At 44.9% G+C, this 24,987-nt stretch overlaps 1 protein-coding gene across 1 annotated transcript; it reads right to left on the reverse strand.

Moving 5' to 3' along the window:
* Positions 1–14,419: 14,419 nt before the first annotated feature.
* On the reverse strand, positions 14,420–24,780 carry LOC125509202 (disease resistance protein RPM1). Its single transcript, XM_048674116.1, is given in 12 exon segments — positions 14,420–14,948; positions 15,167–15,312; positions 15,805–15,901; positions 15,988–16,288; positions 16,376–16,794; positions 17,092–17,209; positions 17,407–17,526; positions 17,654–17,777; positions 17,985–18,264; positions 19,868–20,707; positions 20,709–22,599; positions 24,418–24,780. Coding segments are annotated over 11 exon segments (4,428 nt in total). The 5' UTR covers positions 22,563–22,599; positions 24,418–24,780; the 3' UTR covers positions 14,420–14,819.
* Between the last annotated feature and the right edge of the window lie 207 nt (positions 24,781–24,987).

A 24,987-nucleotide genomic window follows, 5' to 3' on the forward strand; every position in this document is an offset into this window, starting at 1 on the left:
TGCAATCAGGTGTTGGGGATACAGGGGAGCATAATATCTCACTCAAGCTAGCAATCCTACATCCAGCTGTATCCATCCTTCAACACATAACCAAGAAATCTTCGGAAACCATCTATCTCAACCTTCGAAAAGCATCCGTTATACAAGTTATGGCGATACTCCCGAACTCCCGCCCCAGTACTGGGTGGCGTCGAGGTTATCTCACCAACGAACTGCATAAAAGAGATTTTCGATGTCGCGCACATATCTCAAGTATACCGGAATTGCAACGATAAAATTGTGACGACAACACCTCGGAGCTCAACTCCCCGGGACACTGCCACAACCCCTAAAGACAGGAGGCACCAAGAACAATGTTCTCGTCACAAAACCATCGGAACAAAACCAAGATACTCGCGTGATCCTAAATTTTTTTTTTAGTGAAATTTGAGAAGAGAAGAGTCAAAACTCTACGTCAGGATGCCTTACCAGAGCGATGAGGAGACTGGGAAGTAAAAAGAATTCCTAAGCTCTCCGATATATAGTTCCTAAATGACTGACAACATTTTCTAGACACAACTCGGCTGCTAAAAACGATCAAGCAAAGGGGCTCCTAAGGTCGGGGAAGGCTCTGATTACCAACTTGTAACGCCCTCGATGCGGCTACAGCTCCCACGTGTCGAGGCACGACTTAGAGACATAACCGCATTGAAAGCAATGTCACAAGTCAGGCAATCATTACAACATCCCATGTAATACATAATAAAAGGGGGAGATAACATAGTTGGCTTACACTCGCCACGTCACATCAGAGTACATAAATAACATCCATCAAGCAAACACTCATGGCCCGACTACGGCGCCAAAATGGAAAAGAACCCAACATGCGACAAGGCCCTGAATCGAACCCCAACTAGGCACCACTACTGATCATCGGGAAAGGAAACATAATAACGCTGAGAGTCCTCGTCGAACTCCCACTTGAACTCGTACTCGTCACCTGGAGCGGAATCACCTGGACCTGCATCTGGAATTATAGTATTTGTGAGCCACAAGGACTCAGCAATCTCGCACCCACGCGATCAAGACTATTTAAGCTTATAGGACAGGATAAGGCAAGTATATGTGGAGCTGCAGCAAGCGACTAGCATATATGGTGGCTAACTTATTCGCAAAGGAGAGCGAGAAGAGGAGGCAAAGCGCGAGCGAGAAACTAGAAGGAACAACCTGCGCAAGCATTACTCCAACACCGTGTCCACTTCCCGGACTCCGCCGAAAAGAGGCCATCACGGTAACACACTCAGTTGATTCATTTTAATTAATTAAGGTTTACGTTGTCTACAACCGGATATTAACAAATTCCCATCTGCCCATAACCGCGGGCACGGCTTTCGAAAGTTCAATCCCTGCAGGGGAGTCCCAACTTAGCCCATGACAAGCTCTCACGGTCAACGAAGGAATAGACCTCCACCCGAGACACACCGATCAGACTCGGTAACCCGGTACAACAAGACAATTCGACAGGTTAAAACAAGTCCAGCAACACCGCCCGAATGTGCCGACAAATCCCGATAGGAGCTGCACATATCTCTTTCTCAGGGCACACTCAGATGAGACTAGCTACGAGTAAAACCAACCCTCAAGTTTCCCCGAGGTGGCCCCGCAGGCAGCTCAGTTCGGACCAACACTCAGAGGGAGCACTGGCCCGTGGGGGGCTAAAATACGATGACCCTTGGGTCTGCAGATCCCAAGGGAAAGAAAAGGGTAGGTGGCAAATGGTAAAACCAAGGTTGGGCATTGCTGGAAAAGCTTTAATCGAGGCGAAATATCAAGGGGTTCCCATTATAACCCAACCGCGTAAGGAACGCAAAATCCGGGAACATAACACCAATATGACGGAAACTAGGGCGGCAAGAGTGGAACAAAACACTAGGCGAGAGGCCGAGCCTTCCACCCTTTACCAAGTATATAGATGCATTAAGATAACATAGCAATATAATGATATCCCAACAAGTAAATAAATGTTCCAACAAGGAACGGCTCCAATCTTCACCTGCAACTAACAACGCTATAAGAGGGGCTGAGCAAAGCGGTAACATAGCCAATCAACGGTTTGCTAGGACAATGGTGGGTTAGAGGTTTGACATGGCAATTGGGAGGCTGACAAGCAAAAGGTAGGCATCGTAGCATTGGCAAAGCAAGAGCGAGCAAACTAGCATAGCAAAGATAGTAGTGATTTCGAGGGTATGATCATCTTGCCTGCACAGTTGTCAAAGTTGACTGGATCCTCACAAGCAAACTCAACGGGCTCCTCGGTAGCGAACCCGTCTCCCGGCTCTACCCAACAAGACAAACAAGCAACAAGAAAACAATCAACCACGTGCAAGACCAAGCAATATGATGAAATGATGACATGCTATGCGGGATGCGATGCGGGATGCAAAATGCAAGATATGACAGGAAATGCATGAACCTGGCCTCAACTTGGAATTCCAAGGGTGCCACTGGATAGAGGGGATGAAATCGCTTGAAAACGATATAAAGATCATTGGAATCGGAGTTACGGTTTGGAAATGGCAAGCGTTTTAAGATATGACACTGGTCTGCGATTTACAGCAAGTAGGCATCTAAATGCAACGAAATGAACATGCTACAGCCACCAAACATGAAAAAAAAATAAATGGCAGTGATGTACACAAGATGGTTAACAAAACACTAGCACTGATCCATAGGCAAATTCATCCATTAAGAGGTTCAAACAAGCATGGCAAAAATGAATATGCAAAACAGATTCCAGACTTAGTGAAATTAACACTAGCCTGAAATTTCAGATCACGATGTTCTCTTTGGAGCAGCAAAACAACATGATAAATGACCTGAAAATGACAAGTAAGAACATGGCATGGAGCTACTCCACAAGCTTAACAAAACACCCAAAGTGACCTGGGGCCAAAAGGGTTCACAAAATACTCTACTGAGCTCACGAACATAGCTCGAACACAATCAGTTTTCAGACTTAGTGAAAACTGAGACATGCAGAAATTTAACTCACGAAGGCATGTAAACGAGCTCGATGCACTCAACATGGTGCAAGTCATAGCAAGGCAAGCATATAACCAGCAAGAAGGCACAATATGCTAGCTACACATGGCGAGAACAAAGGCATAGCATGCATGAAACATTAACGGTAGCATCGGTAAAATCGCAAACAAGTTGACGATCTGCCCAGATTAACAACGAAGCAAAAGTTGAGCTCGATTGAGTCAACCTAGAGCACTCCACATATGCAAACAAAGACATGGATGGATAGAGCATAACATAAATATCAAAACACCCTTACTGATCATCCTCAAAAGAGGCACGGATCACTAGGAAACAAGCTGGACATATAGCATCATGAACTAAAATATCCCAGACTTAGTGAAAATCACTAAGTCCCTGAAATCAGCAATCTCAGGTACCTCTCTTCGCAAGCTTGCACAAGACAACACACACATCCTAAGAATGCATGGGTGTGCACCTCTGGAAAGAACAAAACGGACGGAAAATGCTCGAATGCATGAGATGAATATGTATGCAAATGCAATGCACGAGATGACATGATAAGAGATGCACGAAAAAGAAAACAACACACGAGACAAAGACCCGAACCCGAGAAATAAATATAACTTAACACCGGAAACGGCAAGAGTTGGATACAAATATGGAAAGTTACATCGGGGTGTTACACTTGAAGGGAGATCGGGAGTTGGTCCTTCACAAGAACTCCGCACTGACGAATGAACTTGTCCGCAATCTCTTAGGCGCTAATGGTTCGCCATTAGGTTTGATGGCCTCGATATTGTACTTTACGCCCTCCTTCAACTTTTTGTTCGGGCCTCGTTTCCTGTTGCCTGAAGATTTGCTCGATCCGGATGGCTGAAAGAAGAAAGATCGATTCGTTAATATATCTTCAAGTCATTTAAAACATGTGATGATCACCAGATGCCTGCTTATATAAATATATATACCTCGCCGGTCTTTGTTGTTTCAAGATCAACATTTTCTTCGTCATGTTCATAGTTCATGACTTCATCAATTCGGTCGTCGCGATCGAATATCATATCACCCTCCCCGGTGTTGTTTAGATATTCGGAGCCGTCATAATCTTCTTCATTCTGATCATCATCTGGCCCGCGAGGATTGCGTATGATATTGAACAGGGCCTCTTCTCCCTCTCTGCCGGTATTGTCCGCCATAGGTTTTGTTTAACTAATCCAAAAGAAATATATTCAAATTACAATGCATGGATGCAATCAATTAATAAGGAAAAACTGAATCAATCATAGTACATAATAAGCATCATCGAATATAATCTCGGAATACATCGTCTCGAATAATAGATATAATCTTGAATACATCGTCTCGAATAATAGATATAATCTCGAATACATCGTCTCGAATAATAGATATAATATCGAATACATCACTAGCTAGCTAGCTAGCTAGCAAGCTAATAAAGATCGAATACTACAGAGTAATCTAGGCCACTCGCGGTTCCTGAGGTGCGGGCGGTGGACACCCAAAGAGAAGGAACCATCACTGGATCATAGCTCGGGTGATCTCCCAAAAGAACCTGCCAGGTATTGGAGAACCTGACGTCCATAGCAGCCATATAGCGATGGACGTGCTCGTCCTCCTCTCTAACACGGCGACGTACCACCTCCGGCGGGGCCGGCTCCCTGCGCACCGAAAGTGGCCCACGCGAACGCCGCCAAAGGAGATGAGGGTTGACGACGGACACCCGGGGCCGGGTTCCTCACCAAGCGTCGCGCCCCTGAAGGTAGCACCTCTCTAGTGCCAGCCCGGCGGAGCCCAGTCCCGGACATGGGTCCTCTGAAGCAGGACGTTGTCGCGAACGGGTCGACGGCGAGGATGCGGGCCGGGTTATCGTCGACAACAAATACTATATGCCGCAAAAGTAAAGTAACATTTTTTAAATGATGGATTGTGATTTCATATATGCAAATTCTAAATTTTATAACTAAAACTAACATTTCTAATATTTCTATAACTAAAACTAACATTTCTAATATTTCTATAACTAAAAAACATTTCTATATAACTAACATTTCTAATATTTCTATATAACTAACATTTCTATATAACTAACATTTCTATAACTAAAACTAACATTTCTAATAATTCTATAACTAAAAAACAGAAAGATTGCTAACAATTCTATAACAATGTGTGTGTGTGTGGTTGGCGGCCGGGGCAGGAGCTCACCGGCGAGGCGCGACGACGGTGGGCGGCGACGGGGACGGGGACGGAGACGGGGCGGCGACGACGGGGCGGCGACGATGGGGACGGGGACGGGCCGGGCGGGGACGACGGGAGGACGGGGCGGGGCGCGGCGACGGGGCGCGGCGACGGGGACGACGGGACGGGACGGACGGCGACGGACGGCGACGGGGCGGCGACGAGGGCGGCGGCGACGGGGCAGAGGAGAAAGAAGCAGGGAGAGATGAGAAACTGACAATTTTTTTGAAGTGTTTTCTTATATAGAACCCACCTTTAGTACCGGTTGGAGCCACCAACCGGTACTAAAGGTCTGTTTTGGCCAGGCGAAGCGGCGGGAACCGCACCCCCTTTAGTACCGGGTCGTGCCAACCGGTACTAAAGGCCCCCCCTTTAGTACCGGTTGGAGCCACGACCCGGTACTAAAGGTGTGCGCTGCCAGGCGAGAGGCGTAAAAGTTTAGTCCCACCTCGCTAGCCGAGGGGCACTCGCACCTGCTTATAAGCCCCCCGCGCTGCTGTCTCGAGCTCCTCTCTTAAGCAGGCCTTCTGGGCCTACCTCTGCTGCGATGCCCTGTTGGGCCTACTGGGCTAGCGGGCCTGCATCCTGGCCCAACTAGAATTTGGGTTTCTAGTCGTATGCAGGCCGCTGTGGCCCAGTAGGTGGGCTTTTTTTCTTATTTTTTTGCTTTATTTATTTTTGTTTTATTTATTTTTGAGTTGTTTTTTGCTGTATTTAGAGTTTCTTTGTGAATATTTTTGCTTTAGGTACAAAAAATTACAAACTTTCTGTTAGTACCGGTAGTTTACAAATTTGAATAGTTTAAATTTTGAATTATTTGAAATTTGTGTGAATCACTAGTTTGTGAATAACTTAACTTTGAAAATAGATTTTTCAGTGATTCTTTTTTCTTATGTTTAATATTAGTGTGTTTTATCATTATATTCAATTTGGTAATGCTTAGGTTATTTAAAAATGAAATGCCTTTGTAACGGATGAGTTTTCGTCCGAAACCCTGATACTTCGAAAGAGATTGTCCATTTTGTACACGAAGTGCATCCAGTTTTTGCGGTAACCCTCTCTACTTTTTTGCACATGCTATATGGGTGAAATTATGATACCAATGCCAACTTTCAACCTTTTCTGAGTTCATTTGAAATGCTTTTCAACTTTCCAACCTCCTGGAGGTGTGAAACACAGAAGAAAGTGATGATAGTGAAGCCGATCACATCCCAGATCTTTGGGTGTGAAACTTTTTCTTCGCGTGTGTCCCTTTGCGCCGTAACCATGGAAAATCTTCATCATTTAACGGGATGCTCGGGTCAATATTCACTGTGAATGGAGAAATTTCATCAAACTTTTCATAATCTTCTGACTTGTCTGTCTTGTCATCCACTCCCACGATGTTTCTCTTCCCAGAAAGAACTATGTGCCGCTTTGGCTCATCGTACGATGCATTCGCTTCCTTATCTTTTCTTTTTCTTGGCTTGGTAGACATGTCCTTCACATAGAAAACCTGTGCCACATCATTGGCTAGGACGAATGGTTCGTCTGCATACGCAAGATTGTTGAGATCCACTGTTGTCATTCCGTACTGCGGGTCTTTCGTTACCCCGCCTCGTATCATATTGACCCATTTGCACCGAAACAAAGGGACCTTCAAACCACGTCGATAGTCAAGTTCCCATATGTCCTGTATATAACCATAATATGTTTCCTTTCCCGTCTTGGTTTCTGCATCAAAGCGGACACCACTGTTTTGGTTGGTGCTCTTCTTATCTTGGGCGATCGTGTAAAATGTATTACCATTTATCTCGTACCCTTTGAAAGTCATTATATTCGAAGATGGTAACTGGGACAGCAAGTACATGTCATCTTCAATAGAGGTGTCATGCATGGTACGTGTCTGCAACCAGCTGGCGAAACTCCTGATTTGTTCACGTGTAATCCAATCATCAGACCGCTCCGGGTGTTTGGAGCGTAGCAAATTCTTGTGTTCATCCATATACGGAGCCACCAAGGCGGAATACTGTAGAACTGTGTAGTGTGCTTCAGTGAGAGAATGTCTGTCCATACATATTATTTGTTCCCCTCCTAGCGTGCCTTTTCCATCCAGTCTGCCCTTATGCCGCGATCCAGGAACACCAATCGGCTTAAGGTCAGGAATAAAGTCAATACAAAACTCAATGACCTCCTCATTTTGACGGCCCTTGGAGATGCTTCCTTCTGGCCTAGCACGGTTATGAACATATTTCTTTAAGACTCCCATGAACCTCTCAAAGGGGAACATATTGTGTAGAAATACAGGACCCAAAACGTTAATCTCTTCGCATAGGTGAACTAGGACGTGCGTCATGATGTTGAAGAAGGATGGTGGGAACACCAACTCGAAACTGACAATACATTGCACCAAATCATTCTCTAACCTTGGTATGATTTCTGGATCGATTATCTTCTGAGAGTGCATTGAGAAATGCACATAGCTTCACAATGGCTAATCGAACGTTTTCCAATAGAAGCCCCCTCATTGCAACCGGAAGCAGTTGCGTCATAATCACGTGGCAGTCATGAGACTTTAGGTTCTGGAATTTTTTCTCTGCCATGTTTATTATTCCCTTTATATTCGACAAGAAGCAAGACGGTACCTTAATACTGAGCAGGCATTCAAAGAAGATTTCCTTCTCTTCTTTGGTAAGAGCGTAGCTTGCATGACCCTGATGTATGCCGTCTTTTCCGTGCATACGTTGCTGGTCCTCTCGTGCCTCAGGTGTATCTTTTGTCTTCCCATACACGCCCAAGAAGCCAAGCAGGGTCACACAAAGATTCTTCGTCATGTGCATCACGTCGATTGTGGAGCGGACCTCTAGGTCTTTCCAATAGGGCAGGTCCCAAAATATAGATTTCTTCTTCCACATGGATGCGCGTCCGTCAGCGTCATTCGGAACAGGTTGTCCACCAGGACCCTTTCCAAAGACCACCTTCAAATCCTTGACCATATTATGTACATCAGCACCAGTACGGTGGCGAGGCTTCGTCCGGTGATCCGCCTCACCTTTGAAATGCTTGCCTTTCTTTCTTACGGGATGCCTGCTCGGAAGAAATCGACGATGTCCCAGTTACACATTCTTCTTACAATTATCCAAATATATACTGTCGGTATCGTCCAAACAGTGCGTGTATGCGCGGTATCCCTTGTTTGTCTATCCTAAAAGGTTACTGAGAGCAGGCCAATCATTGATGGTCACAAACAGCAACGCCTTTAGGTCAAATTCTTCCCCCATGTGCTCATCCCACGCACGTACACTTGTTCCATTCCACAGTTGTAAGAGTTCTTCAACTAATGGCCTTAGGTACACATCAATGTCGTTGCCGGGTTGCTTAGGGCCTTGGATGAGCACTGGCATCATAATGAACTTCCGCTTCATGCACAACCAAGGAGGAAGGTTATACAAACATAGAGTCACAGGCCAGGTGCTATGGTTGATGCTCTGCTCCCCAAAAGGATTAATGCCATCTGCGCTTAGACCAAACCATACGCTCCTTGCGTCATTTGCAAACTCCTTCCCGTACTTTCTTTCGATTTTTCTCCACTGCGACCCGTCAGCGGGTACTCTCAACTTTCCGTCTTTCTTACGGTCTTCTTTGTGCCATCGCATCGCCTTGGCATACTCTTTGTTTTGGAACAAACGTTTCAACCGTGGTATTATAGGAGCATACCGCATCACCTTGGCAGGAATCTTCTTCCTGGGGCGCTCGCCCTCGACATCACCAGGGTCATCGCGGCTGATCTTATAGCGCAATGCACCACATATCGGGCAAGCGTTCAAATCCTCGTACTCACCGCGGTAGCGGATGCAATCATTAGGGCATGCATGTATCTTCTGCACCTCTAACCCTAGAGGGCAGACAGCCTTCTTTGCTTCGTACGTACTCTCGGGCAATTCGTTGTCCTTTGGAAGCATATCCTTTATAATTACCAGCAGCTTTCCAAATCCCTTGTCAGATACACCATTCTCTGTCTTCCATTGCAGCAATTCCAGTGTGGTGCCCAGCTTTTTCTTGTCACCTACGCAATTCGGGTACAACAATTTTTTGTGATCCTCTAACATGCGCTGCAACTTCTTCTTCTCCAAATCACTTGCGCAGTTTCTCTTTGCATCGGCAATGCCCCGACCTAGATCATCAACGGGCTCATCTGATGCCTCTTCTTCAGCTTCTTCCCGCATTGCCGGCTCAGCTTCTTCCCGCATTACCGGCTCAGCTTCTTCCCCCATTGTTGTATCATCGTATTCAGGGAACCCATGGCCAGGATAGCTGTCGTCGTCCTCTTCTTCTTCATTGTCTTCCATCATAACCCCTCTTTCTCCGTGCTTGGTCCAAACATTATAGTGGGGCATGAAACCAGACTTAAACAGGTGGACGTGAATGGTTCTTGACGTAGAGTAATTGTGACCATTCTTACAGCGAGCACATGGACAAGGCATAAAACCATCCTCCCGCTTGTTTGCCTCGGCCGCAAGCAGAAAAGTATGCACGCCCTCAACGAACTGGGGAGAGCATCGGTCATCGTACATCCATTGCCGGCTCATCTTCATTACACAACACCGAATAGACCAAATTAATACAAGTTCATACATAAAGTTCATACAACACTTAAATGCAACAAACAAATAACTATCTAGCTAAATCATTTAAATGCAACAACAAATACGATCAAGATCGCAACTAAGGTAACAATGGATCCAACAGCATAATGATACCAAGCCTCACTATCGATGGCATATTTTCTAATCTTTCTAATCTTCAAGCACATTTTCTCCATCTTGATCTTGTGATCATCGACGACATCGGCAACATGCAACTCCAATTCCATCTTCTCCCCCTCAATTCTTTTTAATTTTTCTTTCAAGTACTCGTTTTCTCTTTCAACTAAATTTAACCTCTCGACAATAGGGACGGTTGGAATTTCCAGTTCACATACCTCCTAGAAAAAATTTCTATGTCAACTTGATGGGCATAATTTGTCATAAACACGAAATGCAACTAGTTTTAAAAGAGAATATATATATATACCACATCCGAATCATAACAAGGACGAGGGCCGACGGGGACAGATATCAAAACCATGGCACTATATGTATAACAAATAACGTACGGGTAAGATAATTATACGAGTAACTATATATCCAAATCATACAAACATCAATTTTTATATAAAATTTCATGAACAAGAGGCTCACCACAAGGTGGTGCCGGCGACGGCACGGTGCGGGCGATCGACGGTGGTTACGACGGAGATTTAGAAGGCACTAAGTAAACCACACCTACATATGCAAACTAAGTGTTATTTTTTACCTCAAATTGCATATAAATCAAATACTAGCACATATATATATATATATATATATATCCTCCCAAATTACTAAACTCACAAATTAATCACTATATAAAGCATTGCAAGAGCTAATCTAGCAATGAGAGATGAAAGGACAAAGTTGCTAACCTTTGTGATCATTTGAATGGATGGGGGCCTTCAAATCTTGACAAATTTTGGGCAAAATGTGTGATGAGCTCGAGAGGAAGAGGGGAAGAACAGAGAGGAGAGGGGAAAGGGGAAGAACAGAGCGAGCTTGGGTGGACGAAGGGTTTATGTAGGACGACCTTTAGTACCGGTTCGTGCCAAGAACCGGTACTAAAGGGGCTGGAGGGGCCCCAGTCTGACAACATCCTGCCACCACTCTCATTAGTACCGGTTCGTGGCACGAACCGGTGCTAAAGGTTCGCCACGAACCGGTACTAATGAAAGTGGCCCGGCTAGCCGTTGGAACCGGCACTAATGTATACATTAGTGCTGGCTCAAATACAAACCGGCACTAATATGCTTCACGTTTGACCCTTTTTCTACTAGTGGCAATAATAAGCTTCTTGCAAACAACAACAACTACATCTTTCAATCCCAAACAAGTTGGGATAGGCTAGATTCCCTAAAAAGTAGGGATGGGCTAGGGTTAAAACTCATAAGATCTTGAACTCTAGTTATGATAGTTATGATTCTAGCACGTGGATAGCTAACTTTCACTTGACCCAGTCCATGGCTAGTTCTTTGGTGATATTCGAGCCCTTCAAGTCTTAAATAAGGGACTCCTCACATGCAGTGTTTTTTGAAGATGGATCAGGTGATATGGTTGCAGTCGTCCGAGATTCGAGAGGTCATGTTGCGGGGGTAGACGAGTTGATCCATCAAGTGCATGATGCAGCCTCGGCAGAAGTAATGGTAGTTAAGTGTGGCCTACAGTTGACTCTTGATATTGCATGTTCTCGTGTACTCATGGAAACAAATTGCCCTAAGATTGTTCAAGCATGCAAAGGAGATATTGACATCTGAGCTCCATACTCAGCGATCTTGGCGAATTGTTTTGATTTAGCACATGTACTATCGTTGCGAAAATTTCAACATTGCCCTAGGAAGCAAATAGGTTGGCACACCTACTAGCTAGACATGTTTATCCCCAATTGTCTTATTTATGGGATAATGAATCTCCAGATTTCTTATTACCGCATGTACTCAATGATGTAACTCTTTCATCCTTGGAATAAAGTTCCAACAGGTTTTCCCTAAAAAAATCTCTCTTGACATTATCGGCAAACATTATCCTTCTGCTATGCATCAACGCTTCTGGAGGCCCACGTTGTATATACCCGAACCATCTTAGAGGATATTGGACATGCTTCTCTTCAATTGGTGTGAACCCACGACTCTATCGCATATATCAACATTTCAGACCCGATTTTTTCTTGTGTGGTCACACATCCATCTCAGCATGTGCATATTTTCTACACCTAACAGTTGGACATGTCACCTTTTAGTTGACCAACATAATATCCCGGGTCAAATCGATGTCCTATAGAATGTCTTTTAGCTTTTGTGAAATTCTCATGTCTCATAGGACACACAAAGCTTGGCGCCACTTCGTCATCCATCCGACTTTGATTCCATGGCTCACATCCTCATCGATATTACCATTCTTGTGCAACAATGAACCAAAATATCAAAAGGTGTCTTCTTAGTCCATCAAGGATGACCTCCTTCTCCTCGTGCCTAATAGTACTGAAAATGTACCTCTTGTACTTAGTTTAAGTTCTAGTAAGCCTAAAATCTTTGGATTCTAATATTTGTCTCCAAAATTCTAACTTCCTATATTAATTATTGTCCTACTATCGTCGGCTAGCATCACATCATCTACAAAGAGCATACACCATGAAATATCTCTGGTATATGCTCAATGATCTGATCCATCACCAAGGCAAAAAAGATAAGGGCTCAAAGTTGACCCTTGGTGCATACCTATTTTAATTGGAAAGGATCAGTGTTGACATCACTTGTATGAACAATTGTCACAATATTATGATACATATCCTTGACGAGGTTAATGTACTACCTCTATCCGGGTTTATTAGTCCCCCTCTTATTCTGGGCTAAAGTTTGACCAACAAATTTAACTAATAAAATGTAAACTATATGTCATAAAAATCGCACCTTCGAAAAGCTCTTTCAAATACAAATCCAACAGTGTACTTTTTGTAGCATATATTCTATATCTTTTTAGTCATGAATCCACGCCCGAACCCTTGTTTCACTCACACTTTGCTTTGCGGTCTTCTTTGTCACCTTATATTTCTCTATGTTGACTCTTATCCAGGTATAGGTGCTAAAAATTCTTTTTTTCCTGCTTAATAGTTGTTTTGACATCATTTTTCCATAACCAAGTGTCTTTAGCTTCGTTTCGACTTCCCCTAGTCGCCCCAAACTTTTATGAAACCACCTTATGAACGCAAGTCGTCATGTTCATCCACATATTGTTTGTGTCATCCCCTTCCTCCCAAGATATATCCTTAATAACTCTCTCCTTGAAAGCCTGAGCTCCCCCCCCTCTCCCTTGAGCTTCCACTACTTGTCGTAGCAACTTTGACCATCGAGAAGCGAAAGTCCACCGCCACAAGGTTATGTTGAGGGACAACACTCTCTTCAGGTACCACCTTACAATCTAGGCAAGCACGCATGTCTTCTCTTCTCAAGTGGAAAAAATCAATCAGGTTAGTATTGACCACTACTAAAACTCAGTAGTTGGGATTCTCTCTTTTTAAAGAGGGTGTTAATACGATCATGTTGTAGGGTAAATCAAAGATTAAGGCTTCATCTCCTTCTTTTTGACAGGCATTTCCTCTTTTATTCGGTCATAAGGATCGTAGTATTGTTTACAATAGGAGGAATAACCGCATTTGGAGCGGTGTCCATCCAGAGATTTGGATGAGAGGATCTAGATATCCTAGCCAGTTCATAAACTGCTTGATTTCTTTCTCTATTACATTGACATGAGTAAGGTCAAGTGACATAAAAAGACAGTCATCAATCAAAGATGGCAAAAGCTATTGAAGAAGAGTAACCATCAATTAGGGCAGTAACAACCTCAGCATACCAGAGTTAGACCTCGTCGATCTTACTGTATCCAACTGTACGCGCAAGGTTCATTCCAAACTTCACTGCAACTGCCTCCGTTGTGAATGAGTCAAAGCAACTATCAATCTTTTCAGTGAGGCTACAATGAACTTTCCATGATGATCTCGAATGACTGCTCCAACCATCCCCTGGAGCGTGTCCACATCAAAACCCACATCCATGTTTAATTTAATGTAGCCATGTCTTTGTCTCAACCAAGCATCCGATCACACTTTGGCCTTCTCACTATATGAAATTAATATGCTGGTGAGATTTAGAAGCGTCCTCTCCTTGGTTCATGCTTTCGTAACCACAGCCCTATTCACCCCTTCAAAATCTATGATAGACGTACCCATGTGGCCACGTGGCCATTGAGGTCTTCTCAATTCACAACCTATGATAGACGTACCACATGGCCAATGATGTCCTCCTATGATGGGCTTCTCGCCAATAGGTCCACTGCCGATTTGCCAAAACTCCAAAGTAAGCAAGGATCCCATGTAGACATTTCCATGCAATTTTTTCTTTTCATTTTTTCCTGTAGGGAACACCGGTTAATGGTATTAGTTCCCACTCCATGTGATGTCACTTACGCCTTCAACATGTATAAGCAGTTTTTCGTCCCAGATGAACATCTATTACAAATTTATGACGAAAGCCGGATCATGATGGAGGGTGCGTCATAGATGTACATCTATGACAATAGATTTCTTGTTTGTTTGTTTTTTTGTTGTTCTAGAGTTCAAACAAAGAAGGGAGAGGAAAGCGGTACAGACTCAAATGGCAGGTTGAAAAAAAAATGGCTGGATTCAACCATCAACTGCCCAGTTTCCTCATCAATGAAAATTTCTTGTGACTGTCCGATTCTCATTTCTTGTAGTTATACCTGACCAACCTACGTACGGTCAGCTACAAAACCACGAATCCGCAGCAGGTTTTCGATCATGGCCCGGCTCACCTGTTGGGGACACGCTAGGACTTGTCTCAGTGGCTTAGCTTAAGAAGTCATGGACATCAGGCATGCATCATCAACCTCCAAGAGATAGGTGGCTTGAGCATGTTGTCATTCAGCAGGATCAAACTCGTGGAACCCTTGCTTAAAATCATCCACCATCTTAACTTCTTCTTCCTTGGAAAGCTTACAGTTCCTCCAGTCTGCACGGTCTGCCATGCTTAACAATCCCGCCAATACCTGTCACAAGTACATGGAAAGACTCAGCTGCAGCTGTAGGATCGCACTCGTGTATTGGTCAAACATCAATTTCAGGCATCGCCTTGTAGGCGAGTTATGCCTTGGGATTAACCAAGTAAGTTACTGAAGTATGTCTTAAGATTGACAAAGTTAGGTTGCTGAGGTATCAGGTTATCATCTGAAACTAAAAAATGGATCAATAATCATCTCTGACATACCTCACGTCCAAACTGGGCAGGGAACTTCTCACCACTGTCAATTATATGCAAGAGTAGTGTGCCATCTGGGAGCTCTACATAAAACAAGCCCGATTTGCCGTCATACTGCGACCTTAACAGTTCTCTACCTTGGTTAGCATCACCATCTGTCATAAGCCAAAACAAAAAGGAGCTTAGCAATAGAATACATGCACAAACTTTTTATTTTAAAAGAAAGGATATACAGCTATAGTTTACTTGTGATCAGAGTTAAGACCATTTAATCGATAGAACAAGCTGAAAAGGCTATTTACAAAGGACAATGATTTGCAACCCATTAATTTCAGTTATCTAATCCCCAGAACAATGACTTGACATGAGACCGAGATCAACCTATGTTTACAATTCGAAGGCTTTCTGAAAGTAGCAGTATCATATGTAGAAGTAATATTGGCATCACAATAAGAAAATGCCGCCCAATAGGAAAATTGGTGGAAAGATCAATATGTTTCTGGAAGTTTCTTAAACAGGAAATAATGACGAGTAGGTAACCAGGACAAGGCATGTATCTTGCTGCATGGATTGAAAGAATGTGCCTATGTTTGTGTCTTTCCTTTACATTAAGTCGGGCCATATAAAAAAATTACATAATGGCGCACCTGGATTCACAACAGAAAATTCAAATCCCAGTCGTTGGGCTGCTAGGTGAAAGATCTTCTTAACATTAGCTGCCTTTGACAATGGTACAGGGACAGCCTTCACAAAGAAATTTGGTCGATTAATATCCAATGTAACAAAAAATGAAATGCATGGAACAAATCATACTACAGAGGTATCCTTACCTGAAGGTTTGCATGGCGAGACTGCTGTGAAACCCACTCAAAATATACTGCTGCTTTTCCTCGTTTCTCAAAATACTTGCCCAGTGAATCCTTATATCTCCTGAGCTCTGCCTCAGGTTCCACAGGCATCGCTATTGTAGTAGGGAAGTGTTCAACCGGTATCACTAGAACATGGTCCGGAACAAGTGGTCCCTTTGCAAGCGCACAGTAGTAACCATCTCCGATACTAATAACAAGATGTGACTCGACATCTGGACTTGACAAACAGAACCAGCAACTGCTCTCAACACGTCGTCGTTCACTATAGTTAACAAAATTATAGGATGAGTACCACAACTGATTACTGAATGCATGAGAGAGAGAGAGAGATTCGGATAACTCCTCTCACCTACGGGGTTTTGCATCCCTTGCAGCAGCCTCTTCAGTAAGGCTGTGAGCAAACCTGCATTCAGGGCCCCTCTCACATTTTCCCTTGTTTAAAAAATCAAAACAGACATTTCTCTGACAGTGTTCCCTGGCTTCTTCATCGTGCCTGAAGTTGCATTTACTCCCTCGAGGACAGGACCCTGAGGATGTATATTTGAAACACAATAGACTTCCATCAGTTTGCCCTTGTCGTTGCCGCTTGACATCATAACGCCAATATTGCAAATCCGTGCTTTCAGCAGGACGCTTTGGAGTATCTTCAGCATGAACAGATTTTGCTGGAGCAGCATATGGTGATAAAGTAGCATTTGGAGGTCTCGCATGAATATCAGCACTGGACATGGTGGATGCTGGAGTAGGAGAAATCGCATGAATAAATTTCTGAAAAGTATATGCAATAAGGAGTAGCCAATTAATGACTTGATAGTTAAACAGGTTATCAGTGCAGCAGCACATTTACACTGGAAAAATATATTATAACAGAAGATTTACATAACTTAAGTTAACAGCAGCACGAGATATATGTGAACAAAAGAATGGATCTTATTTTTGAAACTGAATGGCAGGAGGAAAAGTCTTAAACCGTGAAAGCAATAAAGGGCAGAATGTAGTGGCATAACAGAAGTATACACGGAAAAGTATTTTAGGACAAGTTGACTTTGTTAAGTATAAGTATACCTGCTTCTCTTTGTTACCCACATTAGCAAGTCCAATGAAACGGGTAACATGGGGAGAGGAATCATTCACATAAGGTTCCCTTGCATAAAATACACCTTTAGTACCTGCAATGTGATATCTGCAAGAAACAAATCATGTCACATATTTTGGGAATTTGGCACACTTCTGTTTTCTGGTTTAAAATAAAAAAGGGAAAAGATAGGATGGTGGCATAGAATCTCAGTGTATGATATCAACATTTACAAAAATTCAAATTAGTTTCAAGGAGGCGCTAGCCTCAACAATTAAGCTACTATATGAGTCTAGAAACCAAACCTTGGCTTAATCTCGGCAACCAATTCGGCAACAACAGGATCATACCCCTGAGGATCTAAGACCTGAGGAGGCACCTTAGAAGTATCAGCGCCATCCACCACTCCAGCTGGCCATTCGTTAGTACATCTCATAATCGTCAAGGGAACCAATTATGCATGATTGATGCTTTCAAAATTGACAATAAAAAAATTCTTGGTATTAACACTCGTAGATATTTAAAAGAATGTTAAACTGGAACAAAGGATATGTCAAGAACAAATCAACAATTCCTGGCTCTTCGGCAAGAGCCCGCAGGGCATCAACATCATCCTGGCTGTAGCAGCCAGGCCCTCCTAACCCTTTCCTTCCGGACAAGTAAGCCACCGATAAACCTATGAACAGAAGGGGAAAGCAATCAATGGCAATTAAAACAAGCATGCCATACAAATGATCTCATATGCTCGTTGTCAGGTAAATCAGCTCACATTGTCACATGAAATGGTTTATCAGCTAGGAGTACAAAAATGTAGCAAGTGAGCACGACTCTTGCTGAAGTAATCTACTGATAGCTCGGTTAACCAAACAAATTAGGGAGAGACCGTGGAGGTTGAAGAGGGCGCTGCCCTTGAGCCAGAATAGGTTGGGGCATATCTCGATGCCACCGGGGTTGAATCCTCGGGCGTCGGCAGCAGCCTTCGAGAGGAGGCGAGGCGCAGTGGGGCCGTAGTCGCCGGTGAAGTAGGTCGGGATGGGCACGGCGGCCCGTCCCTCCAGATAGTCCGCGACGTCCCCCGGCGGGCTGTCCCCCTCGGCGGCCTCGGGCGGGAAGAACTGCCCCACACAGAGCAGCGCGTGGAACGGCCCCGTCGACTGGTTCACCTGGGGCGCACGGATACACGAATGAGAAGACGAAACCAGCTAAAATGCCAGGTTAGGGAGCGGAGGATACCGATTTGACGCGCTTGAAGAGCTGGTGCAGGCGGCCGTGGGCATCGCCGGCGAGGAGGATCCGCGGCGGCGCCGGTGACGAGGCGGCGGCCATGAGGGGTTTGAGCAGGTTTTTCCTTGCAGCGGAGGGTGGGGGAAGAGACTTCTCGATCTGTGGCCGCTTCGGGCTAGGCCCGTTACGGTTCAGGTCATCTCCCAGTGTGGCCTGGCCCGTTACGGTTCAGGTCATCTCCCGTGTGGCTGGCCCGTTACGGTTCAGGTCATCTCCTCGTGTGGCTGGCCCGTTACGGCTAGGCTCCAATTGTGATTTGACTTCTGAAAAATTCACCATTTGGACTTGGTAATTTCCTTTTCCTTCAAAACTAAGGCAAAACAGTTACCAAGATCCTTTGGGTGTCTCTCTTAGGAAAAACATTTACCTGTTGTATTACTCCCTTCCTCTGGGTTTATTAGACCTCTCTTGTTTTGGATCAAACCTTGACCTTAGATTTAACAAGCAAAATATAAGTTACATACCAAAAAACAATATTATTGAAAACTTTCTTTCAAATACAAATCCACCAATACAATTTTTGTGAGATACAACTTATATTTTGTTAGTTAAATCTATAGTCAAACTTAGATACAAAATATGAGGGGTGCCAATAAACCCGGACGGAGAAAGTAATTATGTTGGTTGCCTAATAAATTAATAGAGAAAACAGATGAAAATCGATACAACATGTGCAAGTCGAATCCACTTTTTAGAGACAACAAGGCAAACACGAGAAATGAACATTATAATCGACACACAAATCAATGGTGACTCGCTCCGCCAATCTAGCTGACCTCACACCATATGCCCGAGAGAAGAAGCCAAGATTGTTGTGGGAGGAGTAGATCCGGGGCTATCTCGTGGAGGCAAGAAAGCTTTTGGAGAGGATGCAATTGCTAACTTCCTCGCTGCCAGCATCACTTGGATAGGCAATGACAGATCTAACGCCCTTGAAGTTGATAGTGACCATATGAGAGGTGAAGAGGAAGTGGTCGGAAGGAAGAAGTTGGGAGGGTTTGACGGGAGGGGTTCGTCGGCACCAAGCCACTGACTGCCATGGCTAAGGTGCATGGTTGAGATGCAACATATAGCTATTTTATGAGAAAATTAACCGCCAACTTGTAAACTTCAGTATTCACAACTGATTACATGTAACCATCTATTGTCTTCCATATGTGTGATACAATTCTTTGGAGAATAGAAAGTCACCTTCATGATGAGAAAAGACGAATGAATCGCGATATTTATATACTCCAATATAGTCATCAAAGTATACAGAACATACAATTTGTTACAACTATTTTTGCCAAAAAAACATACAATCTGTTACAACCATTTTGAGATAAAGGTAGGCCAGACGCAATACCTACCCTATTTAGCACATATTTCTTGTCCAGCCTAGAAAAACGAGGTAAGAACCCATTAGTGGAATGTACTTTATTCATTTCCTGAAAATCCAACATAAACCTTCTTGATGTGACTAATCTTGCTCTGGTGTACCTCCCATTCTTCTTCTGACTGAATCTTCTCAAGAAAGTCATCAACCGTGATCTCGAGCTGCAACGTTTCGAGCTTGTGGAGGAACTCAACACCTTGAGGCAGCTCCTTCAGTGTTGGACAACCTGTTACCGTAAGGCGGACCAGGTTCACCATAGAGCCTTCTTCTATCTCAATCCGCCTGAGTTGTGATGCACCGTGTACCACAAGCGACTGAAGTTTGGGAAATGATCCTGCAGAGAACGACATATCCTCACCTTGAAACGCCTGCAGAATACAGAGCGACAACAAACAATCTGATTGGAGGTAGCGGAAGAGATCTTGATTTATCATTGAGAACCATAGATGGAGATGAGTGATGTTCTCAAGGCATCGGATGGAAGTGAAGAGGTTATGTGCTGTCGCCTGCCCCAGCAGACCCCCAACCTCGAGCTTCTGAATTGTTTGGGGCAGCTGAACAGACGAAAGCTGAAGCGCTTCATCACCTTTCGAGGACACCAAAAGATGTTGAAGTTTAGACAGCTTGGAGATGGCACTGCACAAGCTTGCAGACTGGCCTGATCTTATATCTGTAATGCCAAGCGTCCTCAACTCGGACAAACATGCAATGCTCTGCAACATCTCGTCATTTGCTTTAAAATTTTGAAGGGTCTGCAGACTAGTGGAATGCCATTTGCCTCGAGGAGCAGCTACACCAGTGGATACCACGACATTGCTGTCAGTATCATCTCGGATTCCAGATGCAAAGAGATGCCTCAACTTCCGGAGCCTTGTCATTTCTTCTGGCAGTGATGTAATTTTTGTGTTGTAAGCATCCAGTACTTCTAAGTTCTGTATTTTTTTTTATTTCTTTAGGAAGCACATCAATTTTAGTTCCTCGCAAACCCAAAAATCGCAGATTAAACAGGCTGAACACTTGAACAGGTATACTTTTTATTGGAATGCCATGTAGGTCCAAAACTGACAACAACTTGAGTGATGTGAGTGAAGCACTTAGAGCATCTATAGGGACACATTTGTCAAATACAAGTAACGATCGCACATGTGTCATCTCATGACTTGAAAGCGTAGAATCAGCACTCTGAATTGACATCCTTCGTGCTTTGCCTAGTAAAGAGGTTGTTTTTGAGCAGTCATAAACAGCAGAAAACATCTCCTCTTTCGATTTTGATAGAGCAAGAACACGGACCACGTCATGCATTCGACATTCACGAACTCGTCCAAATTCGTTTCTCTTAGTAACTTGTAGCAGGCACCGGTTAACTAGCTCATTCAGGTAATCCTCGGCAATCTCTTCCTCTGTTCTTGTTTCAGTTCTTTTAATGAATCCCTCTGATACCCAGAATCTGATCAGCTTCTTCCTTCTGATCCTGTAGACCTCTGGAAACAAACTACAAAACAGGAAACAGTTCTTTAAATTGTGTGACAGATCCTCCAAGCTAACCTTCAAAATGAGGTTCATATCAAGGATCGAATTGCTCGTTAGCTGCAACTCAATATCTTTCTGCACTTTCTCCCATTCATAACTAGTCTGACTTCTGAAGGACAAGAGGCGTCCTATGCACACAATAGCTATTGGCAAGCCGTCACAACTCTCTACAATTTTCTGACCCGATGCTTCCAGTTCTCGAGGACAACTTTTATCTTCCATTTTCCAAAATGCTTCTTTGCAGAACAAATCCCATGAATGCTGGCTTTCTAATGGTCTCAGATCAATTATGTACTTGTCTTTTGCTAGTGATGCGACGTCATGGATCCTTGAAGTAAGAACTATCTTACTGGAACCATCTCCACCAGCAAACGCATCACGGATTTCGAACCAAACATTAGCATCCCATAGATCATCCAAGACGAGGACATATCTTCTACTATGAAGATAACTTTGCATAATCTCGACTAGGCTTTCACGATCCATGGAATCGATGCCTTCAGATAGTGTTACATTGTGATCCTTCTTGCAGAACTTTTTCAGTATCTGTCTTAGCAAATCAACGGACCTACAGTGTTGTGAAACTGTAATGAATGCATGTCTCTCAAATCTTGGCTTGATAATGTTGTAAACATGAGTTACAAGAGTAGTCTTTCCGACTCCACCCATGCCCCACACAGAGATCACCATGTTCTGCTGGATCTCATCTGTTAGCCATCCAATCAGCAAGTCCCTGTTATGCTCAATCCCAACCGGACAATCAGCTGTTACAAGGCCAGCAGATTCTGATGGTCCCAATTTTTTATCTTGTGCTTGAGGTTGTTGTACCTTGCTAATTCCTTCTGTGTTGAACATCTTAACTCTTTCTACGGCAATTTTTAGGCTGGCTTTGATTCGCACAAGCCGAAAGGCAAGGCGGTGCCATGTCCTGATGCGCCTGAGCTTCCGTATTGCCCTGGAAGCGGCTCCACCATGATCGTCGCAGAACTTGCAGCTGAACTCATCAACAACATCCTCGATGCCAAAGGAAAGCGTCCGTACCTTCCTAACAAATGTTGCCATTGTTTCGTCGTGGTCTCTGAGCCTCTCAGAAACCTGCAGGAAGGTCTGCATGCACTCCAACTCATCCTTGATCTCCTCCATCTCACTGAAGAGCCTTCTCAAAGCAGTCACTTCATGAGCGATGCATGATCCACCAAATGTTGCCGCCTGAGTTGCTAAGGCCACTCCCAGCTTGACCATCAGTGAGGCAACAATGCCTTCTGCCATGCCTAATAGCAGCAAGTGGTTCTTGGGAACTTGCTTCCTGTGATAATGGAAGGTCAATAGCAGATCATCTTTGACATGGGATTATAGTGCTCGAAGATAAAAGTCATATAATTTATCTTCGTTTTTCTTCCAAGATGATTTTTAACTTAACAGATGAGATCACATGAATGTTGGCTTTCTTTTTTTTAGAAAAGGAGGATGACCCCCGGCCTCTGCATCTGGGCGATGCATACGGCCACTTTATTAATTATTCTCACAAGACCTTACAAAGTCATACAACAGTAAGACTAAAGCCGCCATCTAAGCAACAAACTGTCGCTACATCTATCCAGTTGATGAAGGGGCGCAGATAGCCTGGGCCTAATACCAAACAGATATCGCAGCCAAGCCTAACATCTAAGACCTGAGACCCCAACCTAGCCACTTGTCGGGTCTGGGGCACACACTGGTCCGGCGTGCTCTCAGAGGCCGCCACCGCCAACTGCCACCGCTCCATCTTCAGAACTGTACTGATGCATCAACCTTGCTCGGTCTAGCTATCGTCGACGCCACCACGGCGCCCAACGGCACCTCCTCCCTGCGCGCAAACAGCTGAGCACGTCGCGGTCGCCACTGATACACCTCAGCGCCATGCTGCCAAGTACCACCAGCCGACACAGCTTGAAGTCCTTGGAAGATCTGTCGTGCGTAGCACCTGCCGACCAGGCATGACAAAGCGTAGCACCTGTCGGTCAGGCATGACTTGACATCTCCGCCGAAGCTCCATGCAAGACGAAGCCGCTCCACCTCCTGCCTCTGACTTCCAGCGCTGCTCCACAAACGATGCTCCCAAGAGAGAAACGACACCGCAGTGCCGCCATCGTCCGATCTGGAAAACCAAATCCTGGGGTTTCCCCCGAAGCAGCACGAGTGGGTCGACAATAGTTACAAAACGATGCCTTCATCAAGGTAACGGCGCAGAACGCCGCTATCGTCCACCATCGGCTCGGTTTTCACCGGCAACTATGTCTCCCCGACTCGCAGCCGGGACTAGATTACAGATCTCGAGATCCGATCATCCAGTCTCAGGTCGACCACCTCCGACGTAGGAGATGACCACCACCACCATAGTCCTCGTGATGCGATACAGACCCGGAGTGCTTCAGCGAGCCGTCGCCGAATCCGATGAGATGCGGCAGTTTGAGGACGTAACGGCAGCCGCCCGCCTAGACCCGAAGGTCCTAGATCGAGCCCGGGACGCGCCCCGGCCGCCGCTGCCGCCATCTCGTACTACTCCCGCCGGCTGCAGCCAAACCCCCCGCCGCGCCCCGGCCGCCGCTGCCCGCCATCCTCGTCGGGAGGGAGATCCAAATCAGGCCGCCGCCGCCTCAGATCTCGGGACGCCAGAGGAGGTCTGCCGCCGCCGTGCCACGGGGCCTTCGCCCAGCGACGTTGCCGGCGGCGGCGAAGGGAGGGGGATGCACGGGGAGTTGAGGGGAGGTTGGGATGTGGCCGCCCGGTGCGGCCCGGCGGCCGCCGCACGGGGTCGGGAGGAGGGGTCTCTGTTTCCTAATGGTTCAAGATCAAATTTGCAGCTGTCTGAAGTTGTGAACACCTTTCAGGCTACAATCTGAACCTAACAGAATTCAGTAACGGAAGTTACCAAAATTCAGATTACGGATAGGAGAAACAAAGCTCAAATAATAAAGGTCGATGTCCAACTGGTCACTATTAATAGCTGTTAAGACAATTGTTCACATGAGCAGAGCCATTCAGATGTGCTATCAATAACATCAGTGCACAACAATAATACATATTCAGGCTAAGGAAAGATGTTAGATATAGCAAGAAAACAGACAGAGAGGAGAGAACTCACGTCCGTCGATCCGCTGTCTTCGGCAACCTCTAAGCCGCCGCTACGCGGCTAATTTGCTGGTGAGGTCTCCGAGATGCGATGCGTCTCCATGGACCAGGGCGCACCGAATCATGGAATATGGGGGCGGAAGAATGCTGCGCAACTCAAAGCTAAACACACGGCACGCGAGCCAAAGCCGCACACTGCAGCTTCCTCCTCCTTGCGCGGGCACGCGCTGCGACCTTGCTGGGAGCGAAGCCGCGGCGCAGACTTGCGCGCTGCTGCTGCGTTGATTTCGCTGCCCACAAAGTCGTCCTTGTACGCGGAGAAGAGGGAGGCGGCCGCATTCACTCGATCTGAAACAAGGTGCCCACTCTGCCTCTCCCGGGTGCGCGTTTACTCTATAGGCTATAGCTACAGAGGCGAATCACTCGACCCAGGTTTTAAACAGATTAAAAAAAATCGGAAAATGTCTTTATTTCGTAATTTTTTAAATAAATGTAAGCAGCTCAAAAGAAGCAGTACATGAACTTTAAAAGTTTTTATTCGTGAATTTAATAAATACCCACAAATTTAAAATATATTCATGAA

Source organism: Triticum urartu, chromosome 5, assembly GCF_003073215.2.
Source record: "Triticum urartu cultivar G1812 chromosome 5, Tu2.1, whole genome shotgun sequence".
In the NCBI taxonomy this organism is placed as follows: domain Eukaryota; kingdom Viridiplantae; phylum Streptophyta; class Magnoliopsida; order Poales; family Poaceae; genus Triticum; species Triticum urartu.